Consider the following 23173-nt stretch of genomic DNA (forward strand, 5'->3'; position numbering starts at 1 on the left):
TACAGGGCAATTTACTAAACACTGGCTTTTGCCAGGATGGACAAAATCTGGTTAAAATGGCCGAACTCTAAATGAATTTATTTTTGTATTGTCTTGTTTTTTTTTGTCTGTTTTGTGAATCTTTTTTTAATTTTGTTATTTTCAATAGTTGTGTCGCATTTTTTAGATTTCAATATGGAACCTTTTGGGGTGAAAAAAAGAAAGGACACTTCAGATGATGAGTATAATTATTTTTTTTACATGTATTAATTATATTGATCCCCCTCACTTCTATTAGGGTGAGGATGAATAGGCAAGGTTATTCTATTTTAAGCGGGGTGGCTAAGGGCTTGGAAACCTCCACCCACCAAGAGGGACACCAGGCCTGCAGTACAAAGATAACAGCCCTTACCTGCTGACAATGATTGGGGCAGGCACGGGGGCATTAAGATCTCCCCCATTTATTTTTACATTTATAGCCCCACCTGTTGACCACAGGTAGGGGAGGGAGGGGATATTAGGATGTAATTAAATCTAAAGGTACACTGCGTGTCTAATGTCATTCTGACATGACCTTATTAAATCTAAAGGTACACTCCAGACCTCGAAAGCTCTCCAGATTGCTATTCTTGAGATGTAATGCTCCTATCAGCCACCAGAGGGGACTCTTGCAATATCTGATGTCAGACAAGGGACAGGCACTTACAGCCTGACATAATAAATTCGATGTATTTCACACACACACATTAGTGGGACAGCGTATAGGAATGAGCTACGCTTCACACACTTTCTGATTTACACATTTCATGAAAATACAGGAGGAAAAAGATAGAAGAAAGACGATAATATATGTTCTCATAGATTTGTTTGTCTTGGCACATTGTTTAATAGAACGCTCCATAAACGGATAAAGTGGTTTAGAAAGTATCTCCTTTTATCTAAAATCCATCGTTTTCATTCTGGCTATAATTCTATAATATGTAGAGCAATGCCAAGTGCAGCGTAGGTATAAACCAGCATCTGACTTAGTTAAAGGGACACTATACGCACCAAAACAACTGTAGCCTACTGAAGCAGTTTTGGTGTATTGATGATGCCCCTGCAGTCTCACTGCTCAATTCTCTGTAGTCGGCTAGACAGCCACTAGGGGTAATCTTAACCCTGTAATGTAAACTTTGCAGTTTCCGAAAAACCAGGGCTAGGGAGGGCAGGGACACTGCACCCAGACCACTTCAATGAGATGAAGTGGTCTGGGGGCCAATAGTGTCTCTTTAAGTGTAATAATAGATTTTCCATTGAAGCATATTAGGTCGATTTATATAGCAGTGTAAAACATCGCACTGTACTCTATAGAGCAGTCTCAAGCATAACACTCTCCTTATAGATTTTATCAATGATAACTTGTGGGAGACATCATTAATCCTATAGTTATAGTACAAGCGGGCGTCTGCTGGAGAGGTAAGCATCCGGCAGCATTCCCCTTAGCGTGTGGGAATGCCACCGCAACAATGCTGCGTGACATATATAAACACAGCTTAAAACACATACACTGTTAAATTGACACATACTGACATGCATGCACAGATTAACACACAGATCCAGAAACAATGACACATGTGTACAGATACACAAATAAAGACACATATGAATATATGCATACAATGACACACAATGACACACACAAACACTGACACACATGCACAGATTCGTACACTGTCATAAACAAACACTGACACACACGCACAGATACATACACTGACACACAAACACAGATGCGTACACTGACACAGACTACAACTCTCATTACACATGGCCATGATAGGTACTAAATTGGTCAGCTGAGCTGCCTACACAGCCAGGGCCGGACTGGGGATACAAAGGAGCCCTTGAAAAAAAAAAAATGCCAGCCCTATAAGTCATTGCGCCATATATTGCAAATTTATATTGCTTTTTCTTAAATAAAATATATGTCCTTTCAGAGTAAAACATTTAATTATACAGTAAGCATACTCACATGCAGACACAGACAATCTCACTGACACACACAAGCTCATTGATACACAGCCTCATAGACAAACAATTTCACTGATATACATAAGCTCATTGACATAAAAACACAAGCTCACTCACTAGCAGGCACACACTTACACACACATGCAAGCAAGCCCACTCACTAGCAGGTGCACACACACAGCTTAATGTAGTGGTTTTGGTGTCTATAGCCTGTACCTGCAGGCTTTTCAATGTAAACACTGACTTTTCAGAGTGTTAAAGGGCCCTGGTGCTATACTACATACAGATATATATATATATATATCCCCGTCGGTCTGTGAGTATATTAAAGGGCCCTGGTGCTATACCACACTACATACAGATATATATATATATATATCCCCGCCGGTCTGTGAGTGTATTAAAGGGCCCTGGTGCTCAGTGGCGGATCCAGGGGGGAGCAACGGGGCAATTGCCCCCCCTGAGATTCTCCCCTGCCGGCTAATGCAGGGCTGGCATTGCCCAAGTGCTAGCCCTGCAATGTGCCTGCGGACCGGAGGGGAGATCAGAGCTCTCCCTCCCCGGTTGGCAGGCACATTGCTGACAGCCGGCAGGGGAGGGAGTGAGAGAGGACCCGAGAGCTCAGCGTTGCCGCGGTTACCACGGCAACGCTCCAAATCTCGCAGGAGTGAACTCTAGCCCTGTAGCTGGGCTAGAGTTCACCTCACCACCACCGGACCAACAGGGAACGAAATATGTCCCCCCTCCTCATCAATAAAGGTAAGCAGGGAGGGGGGATATAAATATATTAATTTTAATTAAATAAAAAAAAAGCCTCCTTACCCCCCATACACACACTACACACACTGCCCCCATACACACAATGCCCCACAAACACTGCCCCCATGCACACACTACACACATTGCCCCACAAACACTGCCCCCATACACACACTACACACACTGCCCCCATACACACATTGTCCCACAAACACTGCCCCCATGCACACACTACACACATTGCCCCACAAACACTGCCCCCATACACACACTACACACACTGCCCCCATACACACATTGCCCCACAAACACTGCCCCCATACACACACTACACACACTGCCCCCATACACACATTGCCCCACAAACACTGCCCCCATGCACACACTACACACATTGCCCCACAAACACTGCCCCCATGCACACACTACACACATTGCCCCACAAACACTGCCCCCATACACACACTGCCCCCATACACACATTGCCCCACAAACACTGCCCCCATGCACACACTATGCACACTGCCCCACAAACACTGCCCCCATGCACACACTACACACATTGAACCACAAACACTGCCCCCATACACACACTACACACACTGCCCCCATACACACATTGCCCCACAAACACTGCCCCCATGCACACACTACACACATTGCCCCACAAACACTGCCCCCATACACACACTACACACACTGCCCCATACAAACATTGCCCCACAAACACTGCCCCCATGCACACACTACACACACTGCCCCACAAACACTGCCCCCATGCACACACTACACACATTGCCCCACAAACACTGCCGCCATACACACACTACACACACTGCCCCCATACACACATTGCCCCACAAACACACTGCCCCCATGCACACACTACACACATTGCCCCACAAACACTGCCCCCATGCACACACTACACACATTGCCCCACAAACACTGCCCCCATACACACACTACACATACTGCCCCACAAACACTGCCCCCACACACACACTACACACACTGCCCCACAAACACTGCCCCCATGAATACACTACACACATTGCCCCACAAACACTGCCCATACACACACTACACACACACTGCCCCCATACACACACTACACACACTGAGCCACAAACACTGCCCCATACACACACTATACACACTGCCCCCATGCACACACTACACACACTGCCCCACAAACACTGCCCCACAAACACACTACACACACTGCCCCACAAACACTACACACACTGCCCCACAAACACTGCCCCCATAACCACACTACACACACTGCCCCACAAACACTGCACATACTGCCCCACAAACACTGCCCCATACACATACTACACACACTGCCCCACAAACACACTACACACACTGCCCCACAAACACTGTCCCCATACACACACTACACACACTGCCCCACAAACACTGCCCCCATGCACACACTACACACATTGCCCCACAAACACTGCCCCCATACACACACTACACACACTGCCCCACAAACACTGCCCTCATACACACACTGCCCCACAAATTGCCCCACAAACACTGCCCCCATACACACACTGCCCCACAAACACTGCCCCCATACACACACTACACACTGCCCCACAAACACTGCCCCCTACACACAATACACACACTGCCCACTACACACACTGCCCCACAAACACTGCCCCCATGCACACACTACACACACTGCCCCATACACACACTGCCCCATACACACACTACACACACTGCCCCACAAACACTGCCCCCATACACACACTACACACACTGCCCCACAAACACTGCCCCATACACACACTACACACACTGCCCCACAAACACTGCCCCATACACACACTACACACATTGCCCCACAAACTCTGCCCCAAGCACACACTACACACATTGCCCCACAAACTCTGCCCCATGCACACACAACACACACTGCCCCACAAACACTGCCCCATGCACACACTACACACACTGCCCCACAAACACTGCCCCATACTCACACTACACACACTGCCCCACAAACACTGCCCCATACTCACACTACACACACTGCCCCACAAACACTGCCCCCATACACACACTACACACACTGCCCCACAAACACTGCCCCCATGCACACACTACACACACTGCCCCATACACAAACTACACACACTGCCCCACAAACACTGCCCCCATGCACAAACTACACACACACTACACACACTGCCCCACAAACACTGCCCCCATGCACAAACTACACACACACTACACACACTGCCCCACAAACACTGCCCCCATAACCACACTACACACACTGCCCCACAAACACTGCTCCATGCACACACTACACACATTGACCACAAACACTGCCCCATACACACACTACACACACTGCCCCACAAACACTGCCCCATGCACACACTACACACACTGCCAAACAAACACTGCCCCCATACACACACTGCCCCACAAACACTGCCCCCATACACACACTGCACACACCGCCCCACAAACACTGCCCCCATACACACACACTACACACACTGCCCCACAAACACTGCCCCCATACACACACTACACACACTGCCCCACAAACACTGCCCCCATACACACACACTGCCCCACAAACACTGCCGCCATACACACACATTGCCCCACAAACACATACACACACTGCACACACCGCCCCACAAACACTGCCCCCATGCACACACTACACACACTGCCCCACAAACACTGCCCCCATACACACACTACACACACTGCCCCACAAACACTGCCCCCATGCACACACTACACACACTGCCCCACAAACACTGCCCCCATACACACACTACACACACTGCCCCACAAACACTGCCCCCATGCACACACTACACACACTGCCCCACAAACACTGCCCCCATGCACACACTGCACACACACTGCCCCACAAACACTGCCCCCATACACATACTACACACACTGCCCCACAAACACTGCCCCATGCACACACTACACACATTGCCCCACAAACACTGCCCCCATACACACACTACACACACTGCCCCACAAACACTGCCCCCATGCACACATTGCCCCACAAACACTGCCTCCATACACACACTACACACACTGCCCCCATACACACATTGCCCCACAAACACTGCCCCATGCACACAATACACACATTGCCCCACAAACACTGCCCCCATGCACACACTACACACATTGCCCCACAAACACTGCCCCACAAACACTGCCCCACAAACACTGTCCCCATGCACACACTACACACATTGCCCCACAAACACTGCCCCCATGCACACACTACACACATTGCCCCACAAACACTGCCCCCATGCACACACTACACACACTGCCCCACAAACACTGCCCCATACACACACTACACACACTGACCCCCACAAACACTGCCCCATACACACACTACACACACTGCCCCACAAACACTGCCCCCATGAACACACTACACACACTGCCCCACAAACACTGCCCCCATGCACACACTACACACATTGCCCCACAAACACTGCCCATACACACACACTACACACACTGCCCCTCAAACACTGCCCCCATACACACACTACACACACTGCCCCACATACACTGCCCCCATACACACACTACACACACTGCCCCACAAACACTGCCCCCATGCACACACTACACACACTGCCCCACAAACATTGCCCCATACACACACACTACACACACTGCCCCACAAACACTGCTCCATGCACAGACTACACACATTGACCAAAAACACTGCCCCATACACACACTACACACAGCCCCACAAACACTGCCCCATGCACACACTACACACACTGCCCCACAAACACTGTCCCCATACACACACTAAACACACTTCCCCACTAACACTGCCCCACAAACACTGCCCCCATGCACACACTACAAACATTGCCCCACAAACACTGCCCCCATACACACACTACACACACTGCCACACAAACACTGCCCTCATACACACACTGCCCCACAAACACTGCCCCCATGCACACGCTACACACATTGCCCCACAAACACTGCCCCCATACACACACTGACCCACAAACACTGCCCCCTACACACAATACACACACTGCCCACTACACACACTGCCCCACAAACACTGACCCCATGCACACAATACACACACTGCCCCATACACACACTACACACACTGCCCCACAAACACTGCCCCCATACACACACTACACACACTGCCCCACAAACACTGCCCCCATGCACACACTACACACACACTGCCCCACAAACACTGCCCCCATGCACACACTACACACATTGCCCCACAAACACTGCCCCATGCACACACTACACACACTGCCCCACAAACACTGCCCCCATGCACACACTACACACACTGCCCCACAAACACTGCCCCATGCACACACTACACACACTGCCCCACAAACACTGCCCCATGCACACACTACACACACTGCCCCACAAACACTGCCCCATGCACACACTGCACACACCGCCCCACAAACACTGCCCCCATACACACACTACACACACTGCCCCACAAACACTGCCCCCATACACACACTACACACACTGCCCCACAAACACTGCCCCCATGCACACACTACACACACACTGCCCCACAAACACTGCCCCCATGCACACACTACACACACTGCCCCACAAACACTGCCCCATGCACACACTACACACACTGCCCCACAAACACTGCCCCATACACACACTACACACACTGCCCCACAAACACTGCCCCATACACACACTACACACACTGCCCCACAAACACTGCCCCATGCACACACTACACACATTGCCCCAAAACACTGCCCCATACACACACTACACACACTGCCCCACAAACACTGCCCCCATGCACACACTACACACATTGCCCCACAAACACTGCCCCCATACACACACTACACACAGTGCCCCACAAACACTGCCCTCATACACACACTGCCCCACAAACACTGCCCCCACCGCCCCACAAACACTGCCCCCATGCACACACTACTCACACTGCCCCACAAACACTGCCCCATACACACACTACACACATTGCCCCACAAACACTGCCCCATACACACACTACACACACTGCCCCACAAACACTGCCCCCATGCACACACTGCACACACACTGCCCCACAAACACAGCCCCATACACACACTACACACATTGCCCCATGCACACACTACACACATTGCCTCACAAACACTGCCCCCATACACACACTACCCCACAAACACTGCCCCCATACACACACTGCACACACCGCCCCACAAACACTGCCCCCATGCACACACTACACACACTGCCCCACAAACACTGCCCCCATGCACACATTGCCCCACAAACACTGCCCCCATACACACACTACACACACTGCCCCACAAACACTGCCCCCATACACACACTGCACGCACTGCCCCACACACACTGCCCCCATACACACAATACACACACTGCCCCACAAACACTGCCCTCCATACACACACCGCTCCAAGCACACACTACACACATTGCCCCAGAAACTCTGCCCCATAAACACACTACACACATTGCCCCACAAACACTGCCCCCATACACACACTACACACACTGCCCCACAAACACTGCCCCCATGCACACACTACACACACTGCCCCATACACAAACTACACACACTGCCCCACAAACACTGCCCCCATGCACACACTACACACACTACACACACTGCCCCACAAACACTGCCCCATGCACACACTACACACATTGCCCCAAAACACTGCCCCATGCACACACTACACACATTGCCCCACAAACACTGCCCCCATACACACACTACACACATTGCCCCACAAACACTGCCCCCATACACACACTACACACAGTGCCCCACAAACACTGCCCTCATACACACACTGCCCCACAAACACTGCCCCCACCGCCCCACAAACACTGCCCCCATGCACACACTACACACACTGCCCCACAAACACTGCCCCCATGCACACACTACACACATTGCCCCACAAACACTGCCCCCATACACTACACAAACTGCCCCACAAACACTGCCCCCATGCACACACTACACACATTGCCCCACAAACACTGCCCCATACACACACTACACACACTGCCCCACAAACACTGCCCTATACACACACTACACACATTGCCCCACAAACACTGCCCCATACACACACTACACACACTGCCCCACAAACACTGCCCCCATGCACACACTACACACACACTGCCCAACAAACACTGCCCCCATGCACACACTACACACACTGCCCCACAAACACTGCCCCCATGCACACACTACACACATTGCCCCACAAACACTGCCCCCATACACACACTACACACTGCCCCACAAACACTGCCCCCATGCACACACTACACACACTGCCCCACAAACACTGCCCCCATGCACACACTACACACACTGCCCCACAAACACTGCCCCATGCACACACCACACACACTGCCCCATACACACACTACACACACTGCCCCACAAACACAGCCCCATACACACACTACACACACTGCCCCACAAACACTGCCCCATGCACACACTACACACATTTCCTCACAAACACTGCCCCCATACACACACTACACACACTGCCCCTCAAACACTGCCCTCATACACACACTGCCCCACAAACACTGCCCCCATACACACACTGCACACACCGCCCCACAAACACTGCCCCCATACACACACTACACACACTGCCCCACAAACACTGCCCCCATACACACTACACACACTGCCCCACAAACACTGCCCCCATACACACACTACACACACTGCCCCACAAACACTGCCCCCATACACACACTACACACACTGCCCCACAAACACTGCCCCCATGCACACACTACACACACTGCCCCACAAACACTGCCCCCATACACATACTGCACACACCGCCCCACAAACACTGCCCCCATGCACACACTACACACACTGCCCCACAAACACTGCCCCCATACACACACTACACACATTGCCCCACAAACACTGCCCCCTACACACACTACACACACTGCACACACTGCCCCACAAACACACTACACACACTGCCCCACAAACACTGCCCCCATACACACACTACACACACTGCCCCACAAACACTGCCCCATGCACACACTACACACATTGCCCCACAAACACTGCCCCCATACACACACTACAAACACTGCCCCACAAACACTGCCCCCATGCACACACTGCCCCATACACACACTACACACACTGCCCCACAAACACTGCCCCCATGCACACACTACACACATTGCCCCACAAACACTGCCCCCTACACACACTGCCCCACAAACACTGCCCCCATACACACACTACACACACTGCCCCACAAACACTGCCCCCATACACACACTACACACACTGCCCCACAAACACTGCCCCCATGCACACACTACACACACACTGCCCCACAAACACTGCCCCCATGCACACACTACACACATTGCCCCACAAACACTGCCCCCATGCACACACTACACACACTGCCCCACAAACACTGCCCCCATGCACACACTACACACACTGCCCCACAAACACTGCCCCATGCACACACTACACACACTGCCCCACAAACACTGCCCCATGCACACACTACACACACTGCCCCACAAACACTGCCCCATACACACACTGCACACACCGCCCCACAAACACTGCCCCCATACACACACTACACACACTGCCCCACAAACACTGCCCCCATACACACACTACACACACTGCCCCACAAACACTGCCCCCATGCACACACTACACACACACTGCCCCACAAACACTGCCCCCATGCACACACTACACACACTGCCCCACAAACACTGCCCCATGCACACACTACACACACTGCCCCACAAACACTGCCCCATACACACACACTACACACACTGCCCCACAAACACTGCCCCATGCACACACTACACACATTGCCCCAAAACACTGCCCCATACACACACTACACACACTGCCCCACAAACACTGCCCCCATGCACACACTACACACATTGCCCCACAAACACTGCCCCCATACACACACTACACACAGTGCCCCACAAACACTGCCCTCACACACACACTGCCCCCACCGCCCCACAAACACTGCCCCCATGCACACACTACTCACACTGCCCCACAAACACTGCCCCATACACACACTACACACATTGCCCCACAAACACTGCCCCATACACACACTACACACACTGCCCCACAAACACTGCCCCATGCACACACTACACACACTGCCCCACAAACACTGCCCCATACACACACACTACACACACTGCCCCACAAACACTGCCCCATGCACACACTACACACATTGCCCCAAAACACTGCCCCATACACACACTACACACACTGCCCCACAAACACTGCCCCCATGCACACACTACACACATTGCCCCACAAACACTGCCCCCATACACACACTACACACAGTGCCCCACAAACACTGCCCTCACACACACACTGCCCCCACCGCCCCACAAACACTGCCCCCATGCACACACTACTCACACTGCCCCACAAACACTGCCCCATACACACACTACACACATTGCCCCACAAACACTGCCCCATACACACACTACACACACTGCCCCACAAACACTGCCCCCATGCACACACACTGCCCCACAAACACAGCCCCATACACACACTACACACATTGCCCCATGCACACACTACACACATTGCCTCACAAACACTGCCCCCATACACACACTACCCCACAAACACTGCCCCCATACACACACTGCACACACCGCCCCACAAATACTGCCCCCATGCACACACTGCACACACCGCCCCACAAATACTGCCCCCATGCACACACTACACACACTGCCCCACAAACACTGCCCCCATGCACACACTACACACATTGCCCCACAAACACTGCCCCCATACACACACTACACACACTGCCCCACAAACACTGCCCCCATACACACACTACACACACTGCCCCACAAACACTGCCCCCATACACACACTACACACACTGCCCCACAAGCACTGCCCCCATACGCACACTACACACACTGCCCCACAAACACTGCCCCCATACACACACTGCACGCACTGCCCCACACACACTGCCCCCATACACACAATACACACACTGCCCCACAAACACTGCCCTCCATACACACACCGCCCCAAACACACACACACACTGCAACTCTCACACACACTGCCACCCTCACATACACACTGCACTGCTCACACACACACACACACTGCCCCACACATACACTGCCCCCTAACACACACACACTGCAACCCTGACATACACTGCCACCCTCACGCACTCGCACCTTACCACTCACACACACACACTTCACCCCTAACACATACCACTGTTCCTATGCCCAATATCCCAGCAGACCCCAGGTAAGTTGTCAACGGTTTGACTACTTACTCTGGGATGGGATCCTGGCACTACTGGCGCCATAACTACTACACTGAGCTGTAGTTGTTATTGTGCCTGGATTATTTCTTTAAATAATCTACAAGTGCCCCTCCCGAGATCAGGTTCTGGATCCGCCACTGCTGGTGCTATACCACACTACATACAGATATATATATCTCCATCGATCAGTGAGTGTGTTAAAGTGCCCTGGTGCTATACTACACTACATACAGATATATATGCCCCTGTGAGCAGCCTGCCAGCTCTCTGCAAGAGAGAAATGTTACATTGTAACAGCAGTGGTCAACAGGGCAGCCGGGCCCCTGCGAGTGAGGGTTTAGTTACTGGGTGCAGGGGGTAACATGGAGTGTAGTAGGTGGGTGCAGGGGGATAAGGGCTGTAGTTAGTGGGTGCATTGGAATAGGGGCTGTAGTTAGTGGGTGCAGGGGGTAATAAGGGCTGTAGTTTATGGATGCAGGTGGATAGGTGCTGTGGTTAGTGGGTGCAGGGGGATAGGGGCTGTAGTTAGTGGGTGCAGGAGGATAGGGGCTGTAGTTAGTGGGTGCAGGAGGATAGGGGCTGTAGTTAGTGGGTGCAGGAGGATAGGGGCTGTAGTTAGTGGGTGCAGGAGGATAGGGGCTGTAGTTAGTGGGTGCAGGGGGATTGGGGCTGTAGTTAGTGGCTGCAGGGGGATAGGGGCTGTAGTTAGTGGGTGCAGGAGGATAGGGGCTGTAGTTAGTGGGTGCAGGAGGATAGGGGCTGTAGTTAGTGGGTGCAGGAGGATAGGGGCTGTAGTTAGTGGGTGCAGGAGGATAGGGGCTGTAGTTAGTGGGTGCAGGAGGATAGGGGCTGTAGTTAGTGGGTGCAGGAGGATAGGGGCTGTAGTTAATGGGTGCAGGGGGATAAGGGCTGTAGTTAATGGGTGCAGGGGGATAAGGGCTGTAGTTAGTGGGTGCAGGAGGATAGGGGTGCAGGGGGATAGGGGCTGTAGTTAGTGGATGCAGGTGGATAGGGGCTGTAGTTAGTGGATGCAGGTGGATAGGGGCTGTAGTTAGTGGATGCAGGTGGATATGGGCTGTTAGTGGATGCAGGGGGATAGGGGCTGTAGTTAGTGGGTGCAGGGGGATAGGGGCTGTAGTTAGTGGGTGCAGGGGATAGGGGCTGTAGTTAGTGGGTGCAGGGGATAGGGGCTGTAGTTAGTGGGTGCAGGGGATAGGGGCTGTAGTTAGTGGGTGCAGGGGATAGGGGCTGTAGTTAGTGGGTGCAGAGGGATAGGGGCTGTAGTTAGTGGATGCAGGGGGATAGGCGCTGTAGTTAGTGGGTGCATGGGGAGGATAGGGGCTGTAGTTAGTGAGTGTAGGGGGATCGGGGCTGTAGTTAGTGGATGCAGGTGGATAGGGGCTGTATTCAGTGGGTGCAGGGGGATAGGGGCTGTAGTTAGTGGATGCAGGGGGATAGGGGCTGTAGTTAGTGGATGCAGAGGGATAGGGTTGCAGTTAGTGGGTGCAGGGGGACAGGGGCTGTAGTTATTGGGTGCAGGGGGATAGGGGCTGTAGCTAGTGGATGCAGGGGGACAGGGGCTGTAGTTAGTGGGTGCAGGGGGATAGGGGCTGTAGTTAGTGGGTGCAGGGGGATAGGGGCTGTAGTTAGTGGGTGCAAGGGGATAGGGGCTGTAGTTAGTGGGTGCAGAGGGATAGGGGCTGTAGTTAGTGGGTGCATGGGGAGGATAGGGGCTGTAGTTAGTGGGTGCATGGGGAGGATAGGGGCTGTAGTTAGTGGGTGCATGGGGAGGATAGGGGCTGTAGTTAGTGGATGCAGGTGGATAGGGGCTGTAGTTAGTGGATGCAGGTGGATAGAGGCTGTAGATAGTGGATGCAGGGGGAGAGGGGCTGTAGTTAGTTGGTGCAGGGGGAGAGGGGCTGTAGTTAGTTGGTGCAGGGGGATAGGGGCTGTAGTTAGTGGATGCAGGGGGATAGGGGCTGTAGTTAGTGGATGCAGGGGGATAGGGGCTGTAGTTAGTGGATGCAGGGGGATAGGAGCTGTAGTTAGTGGGTGCAGGGGGATAGGAGCTGTAGTTAGTAGGTGCAGGGGGATAGGGGCTGTAGTTAGTGGGTGCAGAGGGATAGGGGCTGTAGTTAGTGGATGCAGGGGGATAGGGGCTGTAGTTAATGGGTGCATGGGGAGGATAGGGGCTGTAGTTAGTGGGTGCTGGAGGATAGGGGCTGTAGTTAATGGGTGCATGGGGAGGATAGGGGCTGTAGTTAGTGGGTGCTGGAGGATAGGGGCTGTAGTTAGTGGGTGCTGGAGGATAGGGGCTGTAGTTAGTGGATGCAGGTGGATAGAGGCTGTAGTTAGTGGATGCAGGTGGATAGAGGCTGTAGTTAGTGGATGCAGGGGGATAGGGGCTGTAGTTAGTGGATGCAGGGGGATAGGGGCTGTAGTCAGTGGGTGCAGGGGGATAGGGGCTGTAGTCAGTGGGTGCAGGGGGATAGGGGCTGTAGTCAGTGGGTGCAGGGGGATAGGGGCTGTAGTTAGTGGGTGCAGAGGGATAGGGGTTGCAGTTAGTGGGTGCAGGGGGACAGGGGCTGTAGTTAGTGGATGCAGGGGGGCATGGGCTGCAGTTAGTGGATGCAGGGGGATAGGGGCTGTAGTTAGTGGATGCAGGGGGATAGGGGCTGTAGTTAGTGGGTGCAGGGGGATAGGGGCTGTAGTTAGTGGGTGCAGGGGGATAGTGGCTGTAGTTAGTGGGTGTAAGGGGACAGGGGCTGTAGTTAGTGGATGCAGGGTGATAGGGACTGTAGTAAGTGGATGCTGGGTGATAGGGTCTGTAATTAGTGGGTGCAGGGGGATAGGGTCTGTAATTAGTGGGTGCAGGGGGATAGGGACTGTAGTAAGTGGGTGCAGGGGGATAGGGGCTGTAGTTAGTGGGTGCAGTGGGATAGGGGCTGTAGTAAGTGGGTGCAGGGGGATAGGGGCTGTAGTTAGTGGATGCAGGGGGATAGGGGCTGTAGTTAGTGGATGCAGGGGGATAGGGGCTGTAGTTAGTGGATGCAGGGGGGATAGGGGCTGTAGTTAGTGGATGCAGGGGGATAGGGGCTGTAGTTAGTGGGTGCAGGAGGATAGGGGCTGTAGTTAGTAGGTGCAGGGGGGTAGGGGATGTAGTTAGTGGGTGCAGGGGGGTAGGGACTGGAGTTAGTGGGTGCAGGGGGATAGGGGCTGGAGTTAGTGGGTGCAGGGGGATAGGGGCTGGAGTTAGTGGGTGAAGTGGGATAAGGGCTGTAGTAAGTGGGTGTTGGGGATAGGGGCTGTAGTTAGTGGATGCAGGGGGATAGGGGCTGTAGTTAGTGGGTGCAGGAGGATAGGGACTGTAGTTAATGGTGCATGGGGGATAGGGGCTGTAGTTAGTGGATGCACGGGGATAGGGACTGTAGTAAGTGGGTGCAGGGGGATAGGGGCTGTAGTAAGTGGGTGTTGGGGGATAGGATCTGTAGTTAGTGGATGCAGGGGGATAGGGGCTGTAGTTAGTGGGTGCAGGAGGATAGGGGCTGCAGTTAATGGGTGCAGTGGGATAGGGGCTGCAGTTAATGGGTGCAGTGGGATAGGGACTGTAGTTAATGGGTGCAGGGGGATAGGGGCTGTAGTTAGTGGGTGCAGGGGGATAGGGGCTGTAGTTAGTGGGTGCAGGGGGATAGGGGCTGTAGTTAGTGGGTGCAGGGGGATAGGGGCCGTAGTTAGTGGATGCAGGTGGATAGGGGCTGTAGTTAGTGGATGCAGGTGGATAGAGGCTGTAGTTAGTGGGTGCAGGGGGATAGGGACTGTAGTTAGTGGATGCAGGGGAATAAGGGCTGTAATTAGTGGGTGCAGGGGGAAAGGGGCTGTAGTTGGTGGGTGCAGTAGGATAGGGGCTGTTTTTAATGGTGCAGGGGGATAGGGGCTGTAGTTAGTGGGTGCAGTGGGATTGGGGCTGTAGTTAGTGGGTGCAGTGGGATAGGGGCTGTAGTTAGTGGGTGTTGGGGGATAGGGGCATTAGTTAGTGGGTGCAGGGGGATAGGGGCTGCAGTTAATGGGTGCAGTGGGATAGGGACTGTAGTTAATGGATGCAGGGGGATAGGGGCTCTAGTTAGTGGGTGCAGGGGGATAAGGGCTGTAGTTAGTGGGTGCAGGGGGATAGGGGCTGTAGTTAGTGGGTGCAGGGGTATAGGGGCTGTAGTTAGTGGGTGCAGGGGGATAGGGGCTGTAGTTAGTGGATGCAGGGGGATAGGGGCTGTAGTTAGTGGATGCAGGGGGATAGGGGCTGTAGATAGTGGGTGCAGGGGGATAGGGGCTGTAGATAGTGGGTGCAGGGGGATAGGGGCTGTAGATAGTGGGTGCAGGGGGATAGGGGCTGTAGATAGTGGGTGCAGGGGGATAGGGGCTGTAGATAGTGGGTGCAGGGGGATAGGGGCCGTAGATAGTGGGTGCAGGGGGATAGGGGCCGTAGTTAGTGGATGCAGGTGGATAGGGGCTGTAGTTAGTGGATGCAGGTGGATAGAGGCTGTAGTTAGTGGGTGCAGTGGGATTGGGGCTGTAGTAAGTGGGTGTTGGGGGATAGGGGCATTAGTTAGTGGGTGCAGGGGGATAGGGGCTGCAGTTAATGGGTGCAGTGGGATAGGGACTGTAGTTAATGGGTGCAGGGGGATAGGGGCTCTAGTTAGTGGGTGCAGGGGGATAAGGGCTGTAGTTAGTGGGTGCAGGGGGATAAGGGCTGTAGTTAGTGGGTGCAGGGGGATAGGGGCTGTAGTTAGTGGGTGTAGGGGGATAGGGGCTGTAGTAAGTGGATGCAGGGGGATAGGGACTGTAGTAAGTGGATGCAGGGGGATAGGGGCTGGAGTTAGTGGGTGCAGTGGGATTGGGGCTGTAGTTAGTGGGTGCAGTGGGATAGGGGCTGTAGTAAGTGGGTGTTGGGGGATAGGATCTGTAGTTAGTGGATGCAGGGGGTAGGGGCTGTAGTTAGTGGGTGCAGGAGGATAGGGGCTGCAGTTAGTGGGTGCAGTGGGATAGGGACTGTAGTTAATGGGTGCAGGGGGATAGGGGCTGTAGTTAATGGGTGCAGGGGGATAGGGACTGTAATTAGTGGGTGCAGGGGGATAGGGGCTGTAGTTAGTGGGTGCAGGGGGATAGGGGCTATAGTTAGTGGGTGCAGGGGGATAGGGGCTGTAGTTAGTGGGTGCAGGGGGATAGGGACTGTAGTAAGTGGGTGCAGGGGGATAGGGGCTGTAGTTAGTGGATGCAGGGTGATAGGATCTGTAATTAGTGGTTGCAGGGGGATAGGGGCTGTAGTAAGTGGGTGCAGTGGGATAGGGGCTGTAGTTAGTGGGTGCAGTGGGATAGGGGCTGTAGTTAGTGGGTGCAGGGGGATAGGGGCTGTAGTAAGTGGATGCAGGGGGATAGGGGCTGTAGTAAGTGGATGCAGGGGGATAGGGGCTGGAGTTAGTGGGTGCAGTGGGATTGGGGCTGTAGTAAGTGGATGCAGGGGGATAGGGGCTGGAGTTAGTGGGTGCAGTGGGATAGGGGCTGTAGTTAGTGGATGCAGGGGGATAGGGGCTGTAGTTAGTGGGTGCAGGAGGATAGGGACTGTAGTTAGTGGGTGCAGGAGGATAGTGACTGTAGTTAATGGTGCATGGGGATAGGAGCTGTAGTTAGTGGGTGCAGGGGGATAGGGACTGTAGTTCGTGGGTGCAGGGGGATAGGGGCTGTAGTTTGTGGGTGCAGGGGGATGGGGGCTGTAGTTAGTGGGTGCAGGGGGATAGGGGCTGTAGTTAGTGGGTGCAGTCGGATAGGGACTGTAGTTCGTGGATGCAGGGGGATAGGGACTGTAGTTAGTGGGTGCAGTGGGATAGGGGCTGTAGTTAGTGGGTGCAGGGGGATAGGGGCTGTAGTTAGTGGATGCAGGGGGATAGGGGCTGGAGTTAGTGGGTGCAGTGGGATTGGGGCTGTAGTTAGTGGGTGCAGTGGGACAGGGGCTGTAGTAAGTGGGTGTTGGGGGATAGGGTCTGTAGTTAGTGGATGCAGGGGGATAGGGGCTGTAGTTAGTGGGTGCAGGAGGATAGGGGCTGCAGTTAATGGGTGCAGGAGGATAGGGGCTGCAGTTAATGGGTGCAGGGGGATAGGGGCTGTAGTTAGTGGGTGCAGGGGGATAGGGACTGTAATTAGTGGGTGCAGTGGGATAGGGGCTGTAGTAAGTGGGTGTTGGGGGATAGGGGCTTTAGTTAGTCGGTGCAGGGGGATAGGGGCTGTAGTTAGTGGGTGCAGGGGGATAGGGGCTGTAGTTAGTGGGTGCAGGGGGATAGGGGCTGTAGTTAGTGGGTGCAGGGGGATAGGGGCTGTAGTTAGTGGGTGCAGTGGGATAACGGCTGTAGTTAGTGGGTGCAGGGGGATAGCGGCTGTAGTTAGTGGGTGCAGTGGGATAACGGCTGTAGTTAGTGGGTGCAGGGGGATAGCGGCTGTAGTGGGTGCTGGCACTTGAGATTTTTCACTATACTTGTCTCTCTATGCTTACTACCTCACTCATTTCAAACAATCCTGGCTTGTCGAATGCAGAATCAATAAATATGCAGTATAATGACGGTGATCTGGATACACTAGATCTCACAGGTGCAGTCTGTACTGTGTAGATAATGACCAGACTATGTGATATATTGTATTCCTGGTGTCTAGGAGTAAACATTAAAACCTCAGTCAGGGCAGGAAGCCTATCTGGTAACACTGAATATACCAGGCTATACCAGGCGTTATTCAGTATAACATGAAATACCACAACTACCACAAAAACAGTCCTAAGAAACCAGTTATTTCACTGTAACTTTCAGTCTTGTTTTAAAACAAACACTGCATTGCTTTATTCACTAGAAAGGGAATTATTGATTAAAAAAGCAGATTTACAAAATTTCTAAAAACAAAAACAAAAAAAAACCAAACTGAGAAAACAGAAGAATTGATTTTTTTCAGTTTATATTTTGACAAGTTATCAAATGTATTTTCCAGTTGACTACAATTCATTGCTTAGTAAATAAACCCATTTACAACACGCTGGGTGGGCATGTAACCTAACACCTTCCTCTGCAGGTAAAATGCACTTCACTGACTTCACAGGTAAATATTCAGACTAAACAATGTAGCATTACTAAGGCAGTGTGTGATATAAGGCGAGACTCACCTGTTAGGACAACGATGGGGAGCATATAGGGGACAGTGGCTGGAGATACAAATAATGTAGCATTGCTAAGGCAGTGTGTGATATAAGGCGAGGCTCACCTGTTAGGACAACGATGGGGAGCATATAGGGGACAGTGGCTGGAGATACAAACAATGTAGCATTGCTAAAGCAGTGTGTGATATCAGGTGAGACTCACCTGTTAGGACAACGATGGGGAGCATATAGGGGACAGTGGCTGGAGATACAAACAATGTAGCATTGCTAAGGCAGTGTGTGATATAAGGCGAGACTCACCTGTTAGGACAACAATGGGGAGCATATAGGGGACAGTGGCTGGAGATACAAACAATGTAGCATTGCTAAGGCAGTGTGTGATATCAGGTGAGACTCACCTGTTAGGAAAACAATGGGGAGCATAGAGGGGACAGTGGCTGGAGATACAAACAATGTAGCATTGCTAAGGCAGTGTGTGATATCAGGTGAGACTCACCTGTTAGGACAACGATGGGGAGCATATAGGGGACAGTGGCTGGAGATACAAACAATGTAGCATTGCTAAGGCAGTGTGTGATATAAGGCGAGGCTCACCTGTTAGGACACAATGGGGAGCACATAGGGGACAGTGGCTGGGGATATAAACAATGTAGCATTGCTAAGGCAGTGTGTAATATAAGGCGAGACTCACCTGTTAGGACACAATGGGGAGCATATAGGGGACAGTGGCTGGGGATATAAACAATGTAGCATTGCTAAGGCAGTGAGTGATATGAGCCGAGACTCACCTGTTAGGACAACGATGCAGAGCATATAGGGGACAGTGGCTGGAGATATTGGGAAGACCATCTTCAGTTAAGTCAGACACAACCTGCTGTCAGCTAATACAAGTTAAAAGTAAAATCAGCTCAGTTCTCAGCATGTGACTAGAAGTAGCAGGGATTTTTTCTTGGGGATTTCCAGCTGTTTTAAGTTTAAGAACTCACCCCAATGTCTTCTGATGAGACCATGACTACTCACCTGCCCTTACCTACTCTCACTGCATCCACTACACACACAAATATTCTTGAAAACATAAAGCATTCTGATTGGTATGTATATTTTGTGCATTTACCTTAATAAAAAAAAGAATTGCAAAAAAATAAATAAATAATAAACATGTTCTGTACGCAGTACTGGACACCGTATCTCCAGAAGGATATTGATACCTTATAGAGAGTTCAGAGAAGGGCTACTAAACTGGTTCATGGATTGCAGGATAAAACTTACCAGGAAAGGTTAAAGGATCTTAACATGTATAGCTTGGAGGAAAGGCGAGACAGGGGGGATATGATAGAAACATTTAAATACATAAAGGGAATCAACACAGTAAAGGAGGAGACTATATTTAAAAGAAGAAAAACTACCACAACAAGAGGACATAGTCTTAAATTAAAGGGACAAAGGTTTAAAAATAATATCAGGAAGTATTACTTTACTGAGAGGGTAGTGGATGCATGGAATAGCCTTCCAGCTGAAGTGGTAGATGTTAACACAGTAAAGAGTTTAAGCATGCGTGGGATAGGCATAAGGCTATCCTAACTATAAGATAAGGCCAGGGACTAATGAAAGTATTTAGAAAACTGGGCAGACTAGATGGGCCGAATGGCTCTTATCTGCCGTCACATTCTATGTTTCTATGTTTCTGTTTTGATAAGGTTAGTGATAAGTGATTAGTGATTTATTGGTGGTTAAACTGATGTAATGTTAGATAATTATTACTATGTCGGAATATGAATTATCACATTACATGTGTATGCAAGGAAGCAGAGTGACACACCCAAAGTCAATAATTCACATAATTAAATAAAACCACACTGAACTGAAGCAGCTAGCTGCTGTTTGAACGCTAAATCAGCCAATGATGGGTGCACCCTTCTTCCTGTATCATGTTTCTTTATTTGTAGATATTTATTTATGTGTTTTGATATTCCTGCCAGCCTTGTGCTCTTTCCTATTCCTGCTACTCCCTGCCTATACTACTTTCTGTTTATACCCATCCGTCTTGTATTCCTCCTTCCTTGGTTTTACGCCAGCCAACAACGTGCCTAATGATCACGCCAGCCTCCCTCCCCATATACCACCGTCTGCATTTCTTCCTCTTTTGACATAAGGAGTAGATCTCCCTACGTGCTACTACATTGATAAAATGTAACACACAACTTCCACCCTCCTTACCATTTCCCGCTCATGCGCATTAGGAGAGTGAGGCCAGGCCTGAACCAGCACAGAAGGGCAACGACACTGGAATCAAGAAAGTGACAGAAAGGGTTTTTAACCCCTTCTGCATCAATGGGGTGGGGGTGGATGGGCGTGAGGGTGAGCACTCTAGGGAGCTATAGAGTAACAACTGTTGACTAGAGTGATGAACATGAGACCCTAACTATATGCCTCACACCACAAGAGGATGCGGTTCCCACCTAGTCCTGCAACGATGCCCTTGTGTTTCTGCCCAAGCACAGGCATATTGGATCTTTGACCCAGCACCTCATATACAGTTGCAAGAAAAAGTATGTGAACCCTTTGGAATGATATGGATTTCTGCACAAATTGGTCATAAAATGTGATCTGATCGGGGGGCGGAGCCAGCGCCTGAGCGAGCAAGTCGCACTGCACGACAGCTCCGAGTTCGGGACCCGCTATACCTTGCTTTTCTGCGGTCAGAACCAACTTTGGGACCCATACACCGGTCCCCCGACCCCCTACACCATGGGGAAGAAGGCGAAGAAAAGCCGAGCAGATCCGGACCCCGGTTCTCAAGATATCAGCACTTTTATGCGCCAGACTCAACGGCAAGTGCCCGCCAAGATGGCGCCGAGAGAGGCCTATGCCTCCCAATCCTCGGATGAGGAGAGTGTACCTGACTCTGTTCCCGCACCCGGGAGGACACTGACCATAACCCGGCCGCCGCAAGAGCAAGGGGATGCTGCTCCAGCTACAAAGGCCGACATCAAGGCGCTAATGCAGGAGATTAAGGCGATGTTCGACGCGGACATGGCACAAGTCCGAGGCGAGGTCTCAACGCTCACTGGCCGGGTAGGGTCACTCGAAGAGACCATAAAGGGTACCAGAGTGGCGCAAGCGGCCACAGATGCCACACTGGGATCCCTACAAAAGCAGTGCGCAACGCTGACGGCCCAAATGGCCAGCATGGAAGACAAGGCCAAGGCTAGGAACTTGCGGATCAGAGGTGTGCCCGAAACAATTACCAGCATGGAACTGCCACATTATTGCAGGAGGCTCATAGCCACGTTGCTGGTCCCAAAGCAGGCAAAGCAAGTGGGGATAGACTCCTGCTTTCGTCTCCCCAAAGCGACCAAGGCACCCCAGGAAGCCCCAAGAGACGTGCTCATTAAATTTATTAGGGACTCGGACCGAGGGGCCCTAATGGGAGCAGCAAAAGGCTCACCTACTGTTGCCTTTGAAGGTGATACTCTCACGCTATACAGGGACCTATCCAGACAGACCCTCACGTGGCGCAGATCCCTCCGCCCCGTCACTCTGCACCTAAGGGAGAACTCCATCTCTTATAAATGGGGCCCGCACCGCCTCATGACGGACCACGCCGGGAAACAGATTTCCATGTCTCACATCTCAGAGGCAGCTACCTTCTTACAGTCGTTGGGACTCTCGTTACCAGCAGCATCTATGGGCGCACACCCGACATGGAACGTAGAAGATATCACCCCGTTTGCACCCAGAGGCACAGCACCGAGGACCACAGGCTCTC

At 52.0% G+C, this 23173-nt stretch overlaps 1 protein-coding gene across 2 annotated transcripts in view; it reads right to left on the minus strand.

The window, feature by feature from the left end:
- LOC134615280 (uncharacterized) overlaps positions 1 to 20315 on the minus strand; it is a 58127-nt gene extending 37812 nt beyond the window's left edge. The window contains exon 1 of one of the 2 annotated variants that reach the window (XM_063459774.1): positions 20193 to 20315. In XM_063459774.1, the coding sequence (XP_063315844.1) occupies positions 20193 to 20253 (61 nt within the window). In that variant the 5' untranslated portion in view covers positions 20254 to 20315. Of the gene's footprint in view, positions 1 to 19410; positions 19466 to 20192 lie in introns of those variants that run through there. The other variant, XM_063459775.1, reaches the window with a different exon arrangement.
- Between the last annotated feature and the right edge of the window lie 2858 nt (positions 20316 to 23173).

Source organism: Pelobates fuscus, chromosome 6 (assembly GCF_036172605.1).
Source record: "Pelobates fuscus isolate aPelFus1 chromosome 6, aPelFus1.pri, whole genome shotgun sequence".
Lineage (NCBI taxonomy): Eukaryota > Metazoa > Chordata > Amphibia > Anura > Pelobatidae > Pelobates > Pelobates fuscus.